The 20,000-nt window shown below is 38.5% G+C and overlaps 1 protein-coding gene across 4 annotated transcripts in view; it reads left to right on the top strand.

Moving 5' to 3' along the window:
• Positions 1-19,407, top strand: part of LOC121061926 (synuclein alpha interacting protein) — an 88,805-nt gene extending 69,398 nt beyond the window's left edge. For 3 of the 4 annotated variants that reach the window (XM_040541402.1, XM_040541403.1, XM_040541404.1), the window contains 5 exons: positions 397-566; positions 8,270-8,362; positions 10,872-11,934; positions 13,642-13,712; positions 18,840-19,407. In XM_040541402.1, the coding sequence (XP_040397336.1) occupies positions 397-566; positions 8,270-8,362; positions 10,872-11,934; positions 13,642-13,712; positions 18,840-18,924 (1,482 nt within the window). In that variant the 3' untranslated portion in view covers positions 18,925-19,407. The remainder of the gene's footprint in view (positions 1-396; positions 567-8,269; positions 8,363-10,871; positions 11,935-13,641; positions 13,713-18,839) is intronic. The other variant, XM_040541405.1, reaches the window with a different exon arrangement.
• Positions 19,408-20,000: the final 593 nt, after the last annotated feature.

Below are 20,000 nucleotides of genomic sequence, written 5' to 3'. Positions count from 1 at the left end.
AAAAAAAAAGATTGAAATTGTCATCAAACAGATTTCTTTCTGCAAAAAGAAATTTGTGCCTGCTTGACCTGAAGGATTTTTTGGAAAGTATCTACCATAGCTTTCAGATACATATATTACATGTCTAAAGGCCATTGAAACTGCAGCAATGAGTGTAGTATAATTCACCTGAACCACAGAATACTATTCTGTTACCCTTGCCCCTGAATAATAGATTTTAGTAGTATGTATTTTGAGTTCAAAGTGCATACAGACTTGTCAAAGTGATTGGTTTTTCAAATTTTTCAAACATTTTATTCAGGAGTGGTTTGCACCCAGAAGTTCTTGTTGTTGATGAGAATTCACAGCAGAGATTTATGTTTACAGATGTCAATGTTTTCTTTCGTGTTTTTACAGACATTGGTTGAATATGGAGCAAATGTCACCATGCAAAACCATGTAGGAGAGAAACCTTCACAAAGTGCTGAGCGACACGGGCACACCATGTGTTCCCGCTACTTAGTGGTTGTGGAGACCTGTATGTCATTGGCCTCTCAGGTTGTGAAGCTAACTAAGCAACTAAAGGAGTAAGTGTTTAATTCTTAACAGAGGGTTCATTCTTAAAACAATACTGTTGTCTTCAGTTTGTGTGTCCATTTTCTGCTTCTCATATGTGATCTTTTCAAATCATGTTTCTCCCTTATTTCAACACACTTTCTTGCCCCTTCACCTTTAGCAGTTAGTTTTTTAGGCAGTTTGCTGTGAACATAGATGAAGGGAGTGGGAGTGAAAAAAGGTATGCATGAGATACATACATATTTATGTAAGCAGTACTGTCCCTTTTCCCTTGAGTTAGCATCTTTGCTGATCATAATTTCATTTCACACAGCATGATTTTCTATATAGCGGGTGTCTCTTCACAGTTACAGTATTGATATTTGATGTTGTGAGGAAAAATGAAAATAGTAGTTGCAGGGTGTTTTTTCGACTTGGAAGATAACTAAGCCTACAGCGACCACACAGGATATATTCTGTGTTCTGCTGTTTCTTCACAGAAACTGGCATGAATATTTTAGTATGTTTTTTACAAGTGCTCTGTAAAGAACCTATTATACTGAAACATTAATTTATGCAATTGCTTGCTTTTATTATAGGTGCAGTAACTGTGATTTAGCGTGTAAATAGCCTCAAGACTCTTAGAAAACACCAGCACTGATCTAGCTTAGTTCCAACTTAGATACATGACCAAGAGCTTCTCACCTACAACAAGCCATGAAAATGCTGGTTGAAAATAACATGTTTAATGGGACCATATCATATTATGCAAACATCATGTGGACAATAGTACTAGGTGTAATCTACAAGGTTTTAATAGCATGTGATCTGCAGAGGTGGCCTCTACGAGAAGAGGCTAGGGGCTGCCTGGCAGCAGATACGGATGGTTTCAGCCAGCTCCACAACAAACCAACTGGAGGACATGGCTGAGTCTATCAGCCAAGTTGATGGTGCCTCAGTGGAAACATTTTAATAAGGGCGGAAGATGACAGAGAGAGAGGAGGAGAGAACAAAAGAGGGACAAAAAGAGGGAACAGCAAGGTCAGAGGAGAGCAGGTGCTCCCTGGTGGAGCAGGCACACCCCCAAAGGGACTGTGACCCATAGAGCACTCACGCTGGAGCAGGTACACTCCTGAAGGGACTGGAGCCCATGCATAAGCTTATGCCATATCAGTTACAGAATCACAGAATCACAGAATCATCTAGGTTGGAAGAGACCTCCAAGATCACCTAGTTCAGCCTCTGATCTAACAGTACCAAGTCCTCTACTAAACCATATCACTAAGTTCTACATCTAAACGTCTTTTAAAGTCCTCCAGGGATGGTGACTCCACCACTTCCCTGTGGAGCCCATTCCAATGCCTAACAACCCTTTCAGTAAAGAAGTTCTTCCTAATATCCAACCTAAACCTCCCCTGGTGCAACTTTAGCCCATGTAGAGGACCCACACCAGAGCAAAGGAAAGAGTGAGAAGGAAGAAGCAGCAGAAAGAAACTGATACTCACTGACCCTGACCTGTGTCAGTCATTACATCACTGAAGAGGCTGGTATAACCTGCAACAATAGCAAGGGGATAGGAGAGCTGCCTGGAGGGAAGCCTGGCAATGAGGCAGGAGAGGGGCTTGGAGTGTAGATGAACCTGGGAGTGAAGTTGAACCTTGAAAGGGGGAGGATAGGAGTTTTAGATGTTTGTCTTTTTTGTTTGTTTTTTTATTTGTTTCCCAATACCTGAATCAATAATTAAAAATACATGCTGATTGGCAATAAATTTCCAAAGTCCAGTCTGTCTGAGCTGTGATGGTAACTGTTAAGTGATCTCCCCGGGTTTCTCTCAACCCATGAACTTTTTCACTTTTGTTCTTCCTATTTTCTACCCTTGTCCTACTGATGAGGTGAGGGGGAAGGGAATGATGGACTGGGCATGTGGGTGCTTAGCTGCCAGCCAGAGCCAACCCACCACTGTGATACAGTTTTTATTAGAATAATAAAATATAATATAAAACAAACTAGATAAAACTATTTTATTATAATCGACTCTCTGTTTTATACTGTTTTTAGAGAAAGAGTGTGTAGTAGTAGTCCTTTGTCCTTGCAGAATAACTTACTACACTTGAAGTATGCTTTTTTATGTTTATGCCTCAAAGCTTTTATGCTATAAAGGCATTTTCTCTTCAAGAAATCATCAGTCTCTTTTACATTTATACTCTTGTAAATACAGACAGTGAATTCAGGATTATCATAATTTTCATAATTTTACTTTCTGGCACTGTGTTCACTAGGCTTTTTGAAGTAACAGGTGTTTTGTTGTTTGTTCATTTGCTAAGGAACACTAAAATATACAGATCAAGTGATATAAAGAAGAAAAAAATGTATTTCCTGAATAGCCTGCATCAACCCCTGACTCATCTCAATATCTAATGATTTGTTTTCCCCATAACTCAGTAGGAAAACAAACAACAAGCACAGGAAGTAGAAATGGCAAACATGGATTCTCCATGCTTCAGTCTCTTCAGTGCTCACTCAGTACTTGATACATGTTACCTCTCATGTGGAAAAGAAACCTCTTATGTCAGATAGCAGGCTATTTACCCCCATAGAAACAGTGTGGTTCTGACTTTCCTGACAAAAGCATTATCATTTTTCCAAGCATCCCCTCTGTCCTCTCACAGTCTACATGCACAGGAAGTCATTTAAATGATAATCTGACTCCTGATGTGTTCCTTTGCTTGTCTCAGCTGGAGTTAAATCTGCTTCCCTTCAGCAGCTTATTTTTTCAGGCTTCTTATTTATATCAAGTAAGTGCCACAGCAGCTTTTTCTTCCTCTTCTACAAAGAGACATGAATCTCCTGTGCTACCCTGCTACAGTTTACTGAGGCAGTGAAACACTGTATTTTCTGCCTGAAAGAATAGTTACTGCATGGCTATTTGGTCTGCACTCTTCAAGCTGTGAGTAGGCTCCTAAAGAAGCACTGCACCATGTTTAGAGACCTGTTCTCAGGAGTCAGGGGAGATGATGGAAGAAGACTTTTACCATCGGTAGAGGCTGCTTAAAAATCCAAGTACAGCATGAAGCATGTGGCTGGGGCAGCTTCTCCAGCTTCTCAAGGAACCTTATCTGTAACATAGCAAAGGAATTCACTGGTTGCAACAACTCTGGAGAAAGCAAAAGCATCAGATTAAAGTCCAGTTTACAGTCTAAGTCACTTTAAAATTCTTTTACGTGGGAAAGGGTCCCACTTGGTCATCTGTGCTGGCTTTGCTATATTTTCTCCACCTACTTCCGCTGGTGTTAATTGTTTTAGATACAGCTGGATCATGATGGATCACTTGAACGGAAGGGTAGTAGTATCAACACACCAAGCGCTTATCTGCTGCTTTGCAACTTTCTCTCAGCTGCTGTAAACATGAGCTGATCATGAAAGCTGCTTTTATTCTGGGCTTCTTATCAACCAGAGCCTCTCTCTGCTATGTGCTCAACCACAGGAAGACTGGAATGGTTGACATTGTGCAAGAACAGCAGCACAGAAACTGTCTTAGACTGGCACCTAGCAAGACCCATCTTCAAAAGTCTGAATCCAAAGAATAAACCTTCTTTCATTCTCTTCTTAGCTGTTCCAGTCATCAAGACAACACAGAGTAGTTCTAGAGAGAAATTATCCCAATCCATCACAAGCCTTGGAGCCATTCCTGAAAAGAAGGCAGAAAAGAAAACAATAATATCACAGTCTGCCAGAGTTTTCACATCTTGCAGCTCTTTGATCCAAAGCAGTTCAGATTAAAGATACAAACATAAGAAGATTACAAAACCTTCTGAGTTGGATTGAAGTCTCCATTCAGAAAGAAAAGCCTTGATATTTGAAAGAAGGAAATAAGTTGTAACTAGAAATTGTCCATCAAACCATCACAAGGGGATTAACTGAGATTGCCCCCAAAGAGCGAAGGAACCAAGAAGTCCATTCCATAGCTAAAAAAGGAAAGCAGCCCACAAAAAATAATAATAACAATAATAAATAACAATAATAAATAAATAAATAAATAAATAAAATGCTGTTACTGGATTGAAAATAAAATCTTTTATTTGCATCTTTTGTTAACTGTAAAGGTTTGGTCAAACCAGTAGGATTTTCTGAATGAGAATACCCAATGTAGTCACAAAAGTTTTTCACAGAGCCTGTCAAAATAGTGGTTTTCATTTTGCTTTCTGAATCTCTGCAGGCCTTACAATCTTACTTATTCTCTCACTGATTTCATGTGTCTACAAAAATGTTAGGTGCCAAAGTAGAAAATTTCTGCCTACACAAGTGTATGGTTTCCATCACTGATGACGTTAGCTGTAATGACTTGTATTGTTTGGCCTGAAGAGACCAGGTCAGAACCAATGACATAAAATTAATGCTTGCCTAGGCTTCTTTTACAATGCTGTTTGATGACAGACCTGGATTCCTGAACGGTTGCTCCGTCCTATGCTTATGGACCTGGATTTACAAATCAAATAATGAATCAGACACTTACTAATAACTAATTGATACACTATCAAGCCAAAATCTCTGGCAAAGTAAAGGTCAAAGCAGACCATGAGGCAAAAGAAGGTGAGAAATGGTCGAATGCTCTCTGTTGACAATACTTTTCTATGTTCTGTAGACGAAAGCCGTGCTTTTCCTGAAACTTCATAGGGATAGTTGTAAAAATGACTGACAAAAGATTATTGTAGTGGTGGTAAAGTAAGGTGTGTACAAGTTGCTGGGAGATTTTTTTGTGGTAGTATGTGTTGTATAGAAGTATAATAACAGACAATATAAAATTCAAAATGGTTGTCTTTTTCTGTTTTTGTTTGTTTGTTTTCTTTGGTTGTTTTTGTTTGTTTTTTTTTAACTTAGTTAAGATGTTTTGGTTTTGCTATATAGGGTTGTCCTTGTTTGTTTTATTTGAAACAAAACAAAGGAGTAAGGCAACAAACCATGGAACCTTCACTAGAGCCTAATTCCTTAGCCTGTTCCCTGTTTAGTTACTGAATACCCTTGATTTCATTTGGAGGTAAATGTGGTCCACAGTTATTTAGGTATCCTAAAGTAAATAGAGCCTCTTACTGTGAGAAGCTAAGTTGTGTTTTTGCAGTAGAGAACTAACTTTCTGTATTCCAAGGTAATTGTGTAGTCATAATAAGGAGAAATGCTAAGTAAATAAGTGGACAGTAGAAGGCCTCACTGTTCCGAAATAAGGTGGAAGCTTGAGAAAAACAGGATGAGCAGTGTGAGAACAGTAAAACAAAGATCACAAGTTCTCAAAACATAAGAAAGGGAAAAAAAAAGGAAAAAGGAGAAATTAAAGGTTTTAAAAAAAAAAAAGAAAAATTGTACATATATGGTATAGAGGAACATCAAGTAGCTCGTGAACCTGTAGTACTCAGCCAATGAGGAAATAGGGGAGGTGATCAGGTGTCGGGTAATAGGGAATAAAAGGTTATGATTTGTTTACTAAAATGCGCTCCTAATTGGCAGGATGCCTGCCATGGCAATCGCGAATAAAATAGCTTCACAGAAGATCCTGTCTGAGGAAAATTATTTGAGATTTTTCTCACATTACCTATAGTGTTACAGTGGTCTTGTCTCCTGAATCAGCCTGTTTTTAATACTTAGCAATATTGCTGTTCCAAGGAGCTGAGATCCCTTATTTTCAATGTTATCATAGATATATGTGTACGTTATATATCCTTAGGGATACTGCTGGCAAGATGTGTGGGTTTCTGTACTGTGAGGTATTTATTAACTAGTTGAACTGTGAAAATGGAGGAAACTTTAATTCTTTTAGCAAAATAAAATTTTTAAATGCAATGAGGATTTTAACTCTGCAGAAGAGCTGTCAGACATTTCCATTAAAACTAAAGGTTTAAGACATAAATTACATTATTTAGATATTCAGAAAAAGAAGTTGAAAAAATATAAAGGACAAGTAAACAGCTAAACTGCATCACAATCAAATCTCAAATCAAAATTTCCCTATCTGTCAAAAGAGAGTGTCTCTGCAAAGAGTTGCAAGGTAAGCCAGTGTTGACAGGTGGTAGGAGTGATTTTAAAATAGTGTAAGGAAGTATGTAGGCAAGAGGAAGGAAATTAAAGGAAGCCAAGATCTACCTAAGGCATGATTGCGCTGTAAAACGTAATGGCAAGGCAGTATGTCAAGATCCCATCTTTATTTCTCTAGTACTTTTCAGATCCACGTTGATATGTTATAAGTAAAACATTTAATTTTGTCAGCCCTGCAAGTACAAGCCCCTAGTCTGAAAAGTCATCTGGATTCTTTCTGGCTTTGACATTGCCAGTTATAAAGACTGCATTTGGAACATAGTTAGCTCTTCTGCTGTTGGTATGTGAGCTAGGAAAGAATCCAGCTCAGTGTTGGAGAACTGCGTTAGTTCTGCAGGTCTAATAAGAATAAAAGTAGTGAAAACATATTACTTCTCCAGCAAGAGAAGTATGGCTTGGAAGAAAAAGGTAAGAAGTCACTTTCACATGTTCATTTTTTCTGATCAGGACCAGGGAATAAAACCAAATGAGCTGATTATATTCCAGGTGAAAGACAGTGTATATACACTAATGAAAAGCTGGAAGTCTCTTCTTTTCCAGTAGTTTCCCAATAATTCTGTTTGTGCAGTGTTTAGAGGCACTGAATCCTACATATGTCACTAAACAAGATCAAATGTTATCTGTTTTGATAACAAGCTAAAAAGATGTTTTGATGTTAGAACAGAGGGTCAAAATTAGATTGGGGCAGGGACAGGCATAAGAACTTTTGTAGCAAAATCCTTCGTTTTGGTTGAACTTCTTGAAGATTTGCAGATTACTTATTAAACTAAGTCCTATGGAAATGTTAGCAAGACAACAGAGAATGTTCTTACAGTTCTGTGGTAAATGGAGTTTCCAGTATGGATGTCACTTTCATACCACTGGTAATTTATATCTACTACTCTAATTTTTTTAACATTGGACTCTAAAATTATTTACAGAGTAGTGTAGATCACAGCACCACACTGAAAGTAATAGACTGCAGGATGTACAGCAGTACTGAATATAATGTGGGTGCAGAGCACAGGTAGGACTTTCAGGAAGGTTGGGTAGTAAGTAGATATGTTTTTATTGTACTCCCTTGGAATACATAGCTCCATCCTGCAGCTGAGGAAACTTGGACTAGCCCTTCCCAGTAGTCAAAGACTCCTCCCTGAGTTCATTTGCAGGGAGAAAAGGAGAAAGCAGTTGTCTGAGCCATTGTTTGCACAGCAAAAGCCATCCACCAAACATGGCAAGTGACTTCTTACTCTGTCCTTTTCCTCTTCCTTTCCACAAACAAGCAAGAACCAAGTGGCCCTGATTTTGCTCTGACATATCTTTGTTTCTGGAATATTACTTTCTGTGAGCGACTCAAATCTGGTGAACTGCTGCTTATGATCCCACTTTTGTCCTTATATGAAGTAAAATAAATAATCTTTGATTAAGGAGCATCTTTATGTTGGTATTGTACAGTAATCACAAAATGCCCTCAGGATTTCAGAGACAAGTTATAGAAGTACGGACTCTGCATATGTCATTATTTAAAATCTCCGTCTTTACTATCTAAATTATAAGTGAACAAAGTTTCTCTGTGGAATACAAAGTTGAACAAATAGTATCATTTATCCTGTAGCTTACCAATGCTGACAGTTCTAAAATTCAAGGTAAACAGTCTTACATTTTCTTTCAGGCAGACAGTAGAACGTGTGACATTACAGAACCAACTCCAGCAGCTTTTAGAAGCCCAGCGGTCAGAGGGGAAGTCACTGCCCATGTCCTCAAGGTAATGTGACTGGAATTCTACTGTAGCATGGATTTACAGTTTCATGGTGTAATGCTTATCAGGAAAAGCTGTGACCTGTCAAATACTAGATGTGTTCTGACAAAGCAAATGTGTTTCTTTTACCTTGTAGGCTTGAAGCTGAGCTTTTAGAACTTGACAGTGTATAATACTGTATAAATATTTGACATTTTGAGTATGGTATTAATAGTCCCAGTTTCCCACCAGAGTAAAAATCAGATTTATAGTGGAATAGAATATATTTTGTATTAGATGAATTGCAGTGAATCCCAGAAACCCCTAGGAAAGTTGTAAAGTTTGACCTTATGGTGGTCCACCAAACTTTACTGCCAGCTGTGATTCATAAAGCCAGTTACCAACAAAACCTGCTTTCAGATTAATAAGACTCCTTACACTCATTAAATCTTTTGCCTGCAGTAGCTTGTATAAAAAGTCAAAACTCCAGAAATTTTATGTATTGTTTATACTCTGTCAGTGCAAGTCCCAGAAATAGACACAAAATGAGCAGCCTTAAAGAAGAGGAAAGGGATCCTTCCAGTAGAGGCCCGTGTCTGGAGCCTAGAGTCTCCTGACATTTCTCTCTGACTTATGCCATAGATTTCCAATATGGTGCATGGTAATCAGGTAAGCACACAACTTCCCTCCAATAGCAATCTCAAGATGACATTGAAATAAATTAAGTAACTCAGGTGCAAATACAGCATGGTGTATCATGACCTTCTAATTCAGTTTCCTCTCTAGAAGATACATGCAGTGTTTCACAAAGTTTTTAGGGAATTAAATATATGCTAAAATAGAAAGCCAGCATAAAATCTTCTTCCACTGGCATCAGTGGCCTGAACTTTGGGACATCATGTGTAGGAGCAGTGACTGCTTTCTGTTCTGTCTTTACAGAATCTCATGCACTGTTCTGAACAAGTGCACCATGTCCGTGAAGTTCATGTCAGTGTTTCAGACAAGTGCAAACAGTTAGAGCAGTAGATAAAGACATTGGGATTGGTGATGCATTTCTTTGAAAGAATTTTGGCTAGGAAAGGGCTGAAAAATCTGAACTCCTTCTGAAGTAGAAAACCACACTGGAAAGAGTTGTTCTGTCCTTTTTTTTTTTTTTAATAGACTCATGGTCTTTGTATTCCATGTCTGCCAGCTCAGCAGGGGCAATGGGACCAAACGCTGTCTTCCAGCTCATTTGGTTTCTGTGATTTTTGCTGACTGGACTTTCCAAGTGGTCTTTCATCTGTGTACTTGTGAGCACCAGGACTGTTTCACTTTCAGTATCAGATAAGATCAGGTGAGAGCAGACCTCTCATCATTCATTATTTCTGTAAAAGAGTAGGTTTCAACATCATTTTAGTTAAATGAGCAAGCCTGAAAATGATAAACTATTATTTTAAATTTGATTTCATAGTTGGCTACTACTTTTTCTTCCAGCTATAAATCCCTTGTGGATTTTATCATCTTCCAGCAGCCAGAAGCTGATCTAAGAGAATCTAACCATCTTGATAGGATTTTCTATTTTAGACATATGCATATTCTTCAGTGACTGTTTTGGTTTGCCTGTCTTCTGGCAGGGAGAAGAACTCAAAATGGATTGAAGATGAAATGGATAGTATATACACGTGAATTTTGTACACTGCTTATGAACTCAACAGGGTAGAAGTTGCCTGCAAAAAAGAAATAAGATTTATAGAGTCACTGCCTTACACCAACCTCAATTTTGTCACTTTACCATTGCTTAGAGAAAAAGTGGCTTAAAATAAGAACTTGGATTATCAAGAGCTCTGACATGTCATGGGGAAAGAAATGGCCTCTGTAATTTATGTTCTTTGCAAATCAGACTTAAGATAACTGTTTAATCACTATATAACATTTGGAGTTTTAAATTTAATTTATCAATCTAATTGTTCTGAAATAAACTAACGTCACTGTTCAGATGCTTTTCAGTATTTCATATCTGAGAAGGTTTTGAGTGTGAATGGATCTGATTTTTTATGATGTCTTACATGGCTATTACTAGTACCAGATGAAGTTTAGATTTATGAAATCATAGCTATGCAGAGGGCTGATACCTTATCAGTATTTAGAATAACCTCCTTTTGTATTATGATATGACTTGCCCAGTAGGCATTTGTCCTTGTGGCTTTTTTTCACCTTCTAAACCATGTCAACTCCCACAAAGAGTAGTTTCTCAAACGTTTTCCTGAGAAACTCATCTTTGGCATTGAAATGATGATCCTAAGTTTTTGTTTAAGGAGTTTTCTTTGTAAAAGAAAGTAAAGAGGCTCAAATCGTAATTAGGAATGGAAGCAGGGTTGCATCCTTCTCTTTGTGTTCTTCACTGTAGCATCATAGTAATGAATTCCACGTGAGTAGCAAAAAAGAGAATAAGTAACAATAAGCTGAGACAGACTTGTAAACTGGAAATGGCAGTTTTGCATTTTATATGTGCATTAATTTGGCCGTGGTATTTCCTCCTCTTTTTTTCTTTAAGCTCACCATCATCCCCTGCCTCTGGCAAACCCCAGTGGAAACCATCTGAAGCAGATGAAATGTCTCCACCAAAAAGTAAACTGAACACCCAAGATGGGATTCAGATTCTTGGCAGCTTGGGAACTTCTAGTCGCACTCGAGCCAAGATAAAAGATGAGGACTCAGATAAAATCTTGCGCCAGTTGTTGGGAAAGGAAATCTCTGAAAATGTCTGTATGCAGGAAAAGCTGACTTTGGAATTTCAGGATGCTCATGCATCCTCCAAGAACGTGAAGAAGATTTTGCCAGAGAAAAGGGAGCTGAAGTTAGCCAGACTGAGGCAGCTTATGCAGAGGTCTCTCAGTGAGTCTGACACAGACTCAGCTAATTCTGAGGACCATAAGAACACCCCTATGAAAAGAACTGACAAACCAAGGCCTCAGCCCATAGTGGAAAGTGTTGAGAGCACAGAGAGTTTGCACCTGATGATTAAGAAACACACTTCAGGAGCAGGGCGCCGCTTCCCTTTTGGTACCAGAGCTTCTAAGTCAGTGGATGGCCACAGCCCTTCCCCTACTTCAGAGAGCAGTGATCCAGATAACGAAGCCCAGTATCAGTCTGGTACTGTACCTCAGAGCCAGTTTTGTGGAGACAGCTCTCCATCCAGCACAGACAGTGCCACTGCTCAAAAGGTTGCCACAAGCCCTAAGAGTGCTCTCAAGTCTCCATCTTCAAAGCGCAGAACCTCCCAAAATTTGAAACTCAGAGTAACTTTCGAGGAGCCTGTGGTGCAGGTGGAGCTAGCAGAGTCAGAACTAAATGAGGAAAAGGACAAAGATCGGGGCAAAGCACTTTTGCGGGCTCCACCCAGCACTGGGGAACCAGCAGGAGACCAGCTAAAAAGGCCTTTTGGAACCTTTAGATCCATAATGGAGACGCTGAGTGGTAACCAAAATAACAACAACAACTGCCAAACAGCAAACCTGATCAAAACCTCATCGACGCTGCCTTTTACGTCATTAGGAAGGAAGACAGCAGACAGCAAGGGAAATCCAGCAGCTCTCACAAAAGGAAGAAACAAGCCAGTGAGTGCACTGAAAGGAGGAAGGGCCCTTTTTTTTTTTTTTCTCTTTTCTTTTAAAGTAATGAATGTTTGACATCTGCTTCTTCCTATCTTTCTATAGCAAAAGGATATACACAAGTAATTTATTTGAGCAATAGAAAGCCAGTCCACTGTTTTAATCTTTGAAGGGTTTCTCGAGGAATGGTAGGCATTGCTAGTCCATCCTTTTAGTGCATGTGTTCTGTGTTGAAAGCTCTCCACAGAGACATGACTCATCTGGAAATGATGTTTAATGTTGCCCTGAGTGACAAGTCATGAAAAGAGAATTTCATACTTGAATCCATGGTATTTTCTGAGGAGTAAATACCTGAAGGGCTAGTCCCTTTTTGTCCTGTAGGCATGACTGACGAGGCCGACAGGATAAAAGTAAGTGTCAAAATATAAAGAGTAAAAATAGCAGAAGGGGTTCTCCCTGCTTCTGTGGCATCTACTGCCATCTCTTAAGTATCTAAGTTGCCAGTGCCCACCCTCTCCTTAGAGCACACGGTCTTCTCTTTGCAGAGTGTATGTTTGATCTGTAGCAAAATGTACAGATCATCCGCTCTCTGCGAAGAACAGAGCTCCCTTTTGGGGATCACAACAGAAAAAGGAACATGTCCATCTAGAAGGCTGGCTCTCTTGTTCAAAAGAAGGGAGAAATATACTTTGAACTAATGTGTCTTCCAAGAGAAAGAAAGAGGTATTGAATGAGAGAGACAGGTAGAAAATAGCGTGAGCATGGTGTGTGTGTGGAACAGAAAGAAGTTTGGGTGTCTGGAGATATAATAAAGGGTTGAGTGAAAAAGAACGGTAGATCATTTAATCTTCTGTGAAAGACAGGCTGAAAGGGGAGGGGTGGATGGAAAGACATGAGGCAAAAGAATAATTTCAAGATAAAAGAGGAAGAACATAAAACAGACTATGTGTAGGAGGAGGAATAGTGAATTATATACTGCAAAAAGTATGACAAGGTAATGGAAGAAAAACACAGGAAAATCTTAAGCACAGAGTAGGCAAAATGAGTATGGAAAAATCAGAGAACTGGGAAATAGTAAGCAGTCCATATTAATGGGTACTGCTAGAACAGTGTGATATTAGAACATGAAATGAAATTAAGAAGATCTAATGGGCCAAATTAAAGTGGAAGTTGATTTATTAAAGTTTAGTCAGAATCACAGTATGAACTGCTGATTTCAGCCTTTAAAGACACACTGTCTAATCAAGGTGCTGATTTACCATAGAAACATTTTCATAACCCAATGGCATTTTTTTTTTTTTTCAAAAGGGTGGTTCAGATTTTGTAGTGATAGAGGAAAAGACAGTCTTTTTTCAAAGATGTTCTGATAGATTGCAAGCTTATGAGTGTTTTTTATAGTTCCCGAACAAATTTAAGGATTTAGATGAGGTAATTCTAACAGTATTGTCGCTTGCACTGTAACATGCATGTTATCTGTGAAAAGATCATGTTTGCATGTCGTTATTATGAACATCAGAACACAGAAGGTATACATTTTGATACCAGCCCAAAGGGCCACAGTTGTATCTTGAAGAGGTAATAGATTCAGATCTTTTACTAACTTAAAAAGAAATCTGTTAAAATGTTACCATGGCTATTTTGATAGTGTTCCGTGTTATGCATGTGATAAGCTCAGTGCATGTTTCTAACTGATTTGATGTTGTACTTCCTTAGGGGCCTTACTGCAGCCACACCAGTTTTTCCTCTAGCACATTGAATGAAGAACATCTGTGTAACTATGCTTGGTATGTGCATGGTCTGTCGCTTTGTCTTCTCAAATTGCATGTATTTGCTAACATTATTCATAACTGAAATAATAGAATTGATTGATGCAGAAGCAGGGAAATAGATGAGTAGATGAACATCTCAATTCCTAGAAAAGCAGAAATTTATGATGGATTTTTGCTGATGTCACCATTGAACTGGTTACAAGATTTCAATTCCAAGTGAGTATAAAAAGTAGTCATAAATCCACCAGGGAGTATAGTTCACTTTGGCTGAGTATTCAGCCTCTGTTGAATGGAAGTGAAGTACCAGATGAGAATGGAAATTAAATTTCCTCTCACGAGGAGACCAGAAACACCACAGTTCATCTCTAAATGGAGAGTACAGAGAACACGAGGCAGAATACAGCACTTCAAGTCTAGTGCTCTCCTGTTTTTGCAGATTTTTCTTACTGTCCCTCAAACTTTGAAGTTGAGTCTGTTAAGATAACTTTGACTCATTTAAACTGCTTAATGAAGATGTATTCCGGGAGGACTATTCAGGCAGATAGAGACAAGTCCCTCAAGGTCTGTAAAGACAATGTGGAAAAAAACATTTGATAAAATGTATGTTCATTGTAGAAGCAAATGCTTTGTAAAATTTACCTGCCATTGTTTTTCAGCTGGTAAATTTTAAATTAATGTGATTATATGTTTTTTTTGTTTGTTTTTGTTTTTGGTAAACTGAGATGTATATCATAGAATCATTAAGGTTGGAAAAGACCTCCAAGATCATCTGGTCCAACCATCCCCCTACCACCAATGTCACCCACTAAACCATGGCCCTAAGCACCATGTCCAACCTCTCCTTGAACACCCCCAGGGACGGTGACTCCACCACCTTCCTTGGCAACCCATTCCAATGCCTGAGTGCTCTTTCTGAGAAGAAATGTCTCCTCATTTCCAACCTAAACCTACCCTGGCGCAGCTTGAGGCCATTCCCTCTAGTCCTATCACTAGTTCCCTGTGAGAAGAGGCTGACCCCCAGTTCCCTGCACCTTCCTTTCAGGTAGTTGTAGAGAACAATAAGGTTTCCCCTGAGCCTCCTCTTCTCCAGACTAAACAACCCCAGTTCCCTCAGCCGCTCCTCACAGGACTTGTGTTCCAGGCCCTTCACCAGCTTCGTAGCCCTTCTCTGGACACGCTCCAGGGCCTTGATGTCCTTCTTGTACTGAGAGGCCCAAAACTGAACACAGTACTCGAGGTGCAGCCTCACCAGAGCAGAGTACAGGGGGACGATCACCTCCCTGGTTCTGCTGGCTACACTATTCCTGATACAAATCCTTTCATTAGGCCTGGAAATGTTTGTTATTCACACCAAAGTTACACATTTGGAGATACTTCTGGAAAAACTATACATTAGTCATCCTGCAGTTCAGGAGCCTAAATTTCTTTCAAATTACTTTTTAAAAAATGTTTAATATGTTTTTTGTTCACTTGTTTGCTAATGCCAGGATCTTCCCAAATTTAAAATATCAATTCCAGTAACGCAAAGGAAAGTCTTTTTTTCTGAAATCATTGGCAAAGTGTATGTGAAACAAAGAACTGTAAAGTTTCCAGGAAGTTTCATTCTGTCTTGAAAACAGGGAAATTCCAGTGTAGAAGGCTGCTTGTACAGCAGCGGTTTGAGGTAACATCAGCGGGCAGTCTCCAGTCAAAATGCCCAGCTGTGTGTCCAGTCCTGGAGTAATAAAACAGCCGTTAATCTCACCCTTATGTTAGAGCCATCTCATAGATTTAGCTAGTTGCTGTAATTTGCTGTTGCCTTGTGTAAACGCTCTTGTGTGAGAAGTCCCTGGCAGGGTGGCATTTCCCCTGAGGCAGTAAAAGGTGGTGTAGGTCTGGCTGCAGCTACCAGAGTCTCATGAGGACTGAGCTCCCACGTCTCGCCAACCACATGGGCACTGCTGATCCATGCACCATGTTCTGAAGCTGCTGTCCCTTTTCATGCTCTTATGGCAGTGGAGCATGTAGAAAATCAGAGCAGGAAACAAGGAGCAGAGTGCACTTAGAGCAGAGCTTGAATGGGCTGTTACTGTACCAACAGAGTAGGACAGAAGTGGGCAAATTGTGTGCCAGATTAAGTGTCATGAGTCACAAATTTTATGCAATATATTGTGTTTTTCACAAACCAGAACACAGATCTCCGGCCTCTCAGAATTTCTAAGCCAACCCTTGTACTTTTCAGCATGTGTTGTGATTTTTGAATGGGCACAATGGGTGCCTATCATTACTCCACTGCATGCAGCTGTCTAGCCTGTGAAACTTAAATAATGGAAAATCATCACCATCAGGTGTGCTGTGCGTCTCTGTATGTAGTCTGAACTCTTCCCTGGGTGTTCTGGGGAGGCTGTGTAATTACAATTTAAGAGCAGTTTTGAAAAAATAACCTTTCTGGAAACAGTGCAGTCTTTGGTGTTTTAAACCTGTGTAGACAGTTTCATTCAGAGGCATAGTCCCAAACCCATTTTAACTCTGGACCTTTATATAAGGGATAGTATTAGCATCTTCTGAAATCTGAAATTGTTATACAAAATCTACCTGGAATCAAATGATGCTCTTTTCCACCCATTTCCAGTGATTTTTCTTCAGCTTCTATTGCATTTTTTTTATTGTTTCATTAAAATACCCAGGTACATCTGGACTGTGTAGTTTATTTTTTCAGATTGGTTACAGCTTAATCATAGAGAACCTTATTAAATTTCCTAGGGTACTTATAAAATTTCAGACTCGTTATTTTTCTTAAGGTTCTAGCATAAAATTCAGATGTGTGGGATATCTTGGGATATTTTTCCCCCTGTTGGAAGGATCGGCTAGTTTCCTGTGTATTACAATTCCAAGCAAATGCTAGTAGTTTTATCCGTCTTTCATGTAGGCCAATGAACTGTTCTTTCCCACACTTTAACTCATCTAAGATCTGCAGAACATTAAAGTAAGCACTAACTCACCATATCAATACAAAGCCCTGTATTAGCTGCAGCTATCAACAGCTAAAATTGCTTCATACATCAGGGGCAATCAGCAGAATCTACCATCAGGTTTCTGTCAAATAGTAAACTCGGCATGCCTCTAAAATAGTAAGTGGATCTAACCTAACAGATTTCCCACTGCCAGATATAGTGCGGGATAAATTGCAGCTTCATCCCAAATATGTGCTCTAGAAAAAGGATGTTTATCTGTATGTCTAATAAAACAGTTTTGATTCAAACTAATACAATATAAAATCAATATAGAAATAATTTAGGTCTTGTTCCACAGAATTTACTGTTGTTCTCTTGTGAACTGTTATGATGATATATTGGTGCCTGTTGCATGAGGGGACGTTGGGTAGTTCTGGGGATATTCCTGTTCCTACAGGCACCAGAAGATAGTAGAAATTTGGTTACTAGTTAGTAATATTACTAGTTAGTAATATAGTAATATTAGTAATAGTAATATTAGTAATATTAGTAATATTACTAGTTAGTAATATAAAAGTGACCCTCTTTAAGATCACAGTGCAACTGTAGAATGGCAGAATGAGGTCTTTGAAATGCCTGGCTGCCTCTAAATGTGAGGACACAGTGCCTTTCACCACTGCAAACCTAAGCTAATTCAGTAGTTAATTGATCCAAATTATCTTAGCCTTAGAAAGCATCACTTCATAAAGCTCCATATTTAACACTAAACATATTTCTGACAAGTGCAACATATGCTAAGTGCCAAGACTTTATGGCAAAAAGTTAAGTGCTCCTGTTTTACCTCCTCCACTCAGTCCTGCAGATTCTGCCTCCCCTAGCTCGGTTCTATGTCTTTTGCTCTAATGTTGGGTATGTAAGCTACAGTATGTGAGATGAATGCAGGGGACTTAACGTAAAATGCTCCCTCCTACCCTCTTACCAGCATCTGCAAGGATAGTCCCTGAGAAGGTCAGCCACTGCTAAATCCTGAAGTAACCACAAGGATGTCTAAGCATACTAAGAATCAGCCTTTTAGGGATGTTTGGTTCTTTGTAGTGATTGTAGACTGGAATAAATTGGAGTGAAATTCTGGTTTGCAAGAATCAGACTCACAGATTTGTAAGTCTAAGACAAAAGTTTTATACACACTCTTGCCCTTTGCTGTGGATTTTTAACCATCAGGATCTGTTGTTTACAGCCACCAACCAGCTAGTCATGATTGTATTGTAGGAGTTTCACCATTCAGCAGTAGTAACTAAAAATGAAAGCTTTCTATGAAAGTTGCTGTGGGCTGGATGCTTAATCCAAAATCCTTCATCTTAAAGGTTAATTGACAGGAAGGGGAACCATCTGGGGATTCAGATTAAGGGCATATGAAAGGAACTGAAGAAACTTAACATTGCAAATGTTTAATGTTTAGTTTTTCTACCTTCAATTGAAAAGTGACATTTGGGTCAAATACACAGTAGACAGATTTTTTTAATTAAATTTTACATAATGTGGAAATGAAGACATATTATAGAGAAATGATCCTTATCTGTGCATTTGGTAAAAGTCTTAACCATTACGATTAAGATATTACCTAATTACAATGTTAAATAAGGTATAGTGCCTGTCTTAGAAAGAAGCATAGTCCTTATCATTTTTTCTTATTGCATGTGCCACCATCTTCTCCTGAAGTAGACACATAAAGTAAGTCCAGTGAACCACCTTGTGAAAGTGCTTATTTCTCTCTGATGATTATTGATGGAAACTAGAAGATTCCCTTTCAGGTAGAGTCAGGAACAAGCAGGATGCATGTGATAGTTGTAGTTGATATTTTTATCGCTGCAGTACTGTTTCCTAAAGGATTTAGGGTATTTGGGACAGTCTATCCATTATAACCAGAACATTTTGACAATTTATTAATTATTGCTCTGTTTTTAAAAGGTTTTTCATCTTTTTATTGCTTTCCAGTTTTGATTGCAGAATAGGAGCTATGGGAAAATCAGTGACAATCTACAGTATTAAGAAGTAACGTATGTAATACCTGTGTAGAGAAATAAGTCCAAAGAAAAACAGTAATTCAGAGTTCAAAATTTGCGAATCAGATAAAACGGTAAATAAACACAAGACAAATCCCTCTAATTGTCAGTGTTACCGTGAGTAATTTTCTTCTTTTTCTCTCCAGGCATGATGACATCAGTAAGAAAAGCCAGAAATCCTACAGTCAAAAGAGTTCTGAAGAGCCAGAGCTGCAGGAATTTTTCCTCTAAACCACATCTCATGATGTCTCACTTTGTTTGAAATGCCTGAAATAAATCCTTTTGAAACACTAATACGAGACATATCCCTCACCAGCAAAACAGCAGCTGTTAGGATGCCTTAATTCGTAGCAGTTAGACCATATACAAGACTTTTTTTATGATATGTGTGTATAAGTAACTTGTTTGTAAGCTGTACTGTGTAAAGGCATGGGTGAGCAAAAGTAACAATTTCAAAATTGTTATGACACAGGCAACCTCCAAAATGTTTGTTGGGCCACAGAACACGTTTTGTACTTTGTCTTTTGCATGGATATATTGTCATATATCTTTAGTTCCCTTTGTCAATGAAATATGCTATCAAAGTTTCAGCCAGGACTCTGCCTACTCAGCTCTTCAATGAGGCTGAGGCAAAAGCATTGATTTTTTTCAAGTAAGTTTTGTCTGTTGTTATTTCTACTTTTGTAAAAAGGAAATAAAACTGTGTTAATAGGACACAACTGAGTGCAAATACTTCTCATATTTAACTCTTTTAAGCTTCAAGTGTTTCGTTTCTCTTTTCCATGTTTATTTGATAAGGACGCAATGTCCAATATGAGAATTTTGGTACAATCAGTTGAGTCAAGAATTGCTTGAATGTTCAATGGTTCTTTTCAGTTTTAAATTACATAGTTTTTTTCTTTTTTTAATGCAAATTATCATTTACTGTTAACTTGCCAAACACTGGCTATGTGCTGAGGTCTGTTCAAATCACCAAGTGACCTGCTAAGACCCCGACCATACTTTTGTTGTTATGATCCTTGTACTGAACGCACTTGGAACCTTTGAGAGAAAGTGAATCTTCAGTGGCTTACTGAATTCACTTTGTTTCTCGTAAATTACAGTACATTCTGTAGGTGTGTCACATACAGCACGACATCCAAAAGCAGACTAGGAGACAATCTTCACTTGAAGCATTTATTTAGACCAAACAATTAGGTATGTATTTGTTTTATTTATATTGAGCCATTTCCATTTGAAGACTGGTATGGTTAATGAGAAAGATCCAGATACATGAGGATTTCTTTTAATTATTGTTGTAATAAAAC

This window comes from Cygnus olor, chromosome Z (genome assembly GCF_009769625.2).
Source record: "Cygnus olor isolate bCygOlo1 chromosome Z, bCygOlo1.pri.v2, whole genome shotgun sequence".
NCBI lineage: Eukaryota > Metazoa > Chordata > Aves > Anseriformes > Anatidae > Cygnus > Cygnus olor.
The sequence above is the reverse complement of the archived record's forward strand: the minus strand, read 5'-3'. Positions and strand labels throughout refer to the sequence as shown.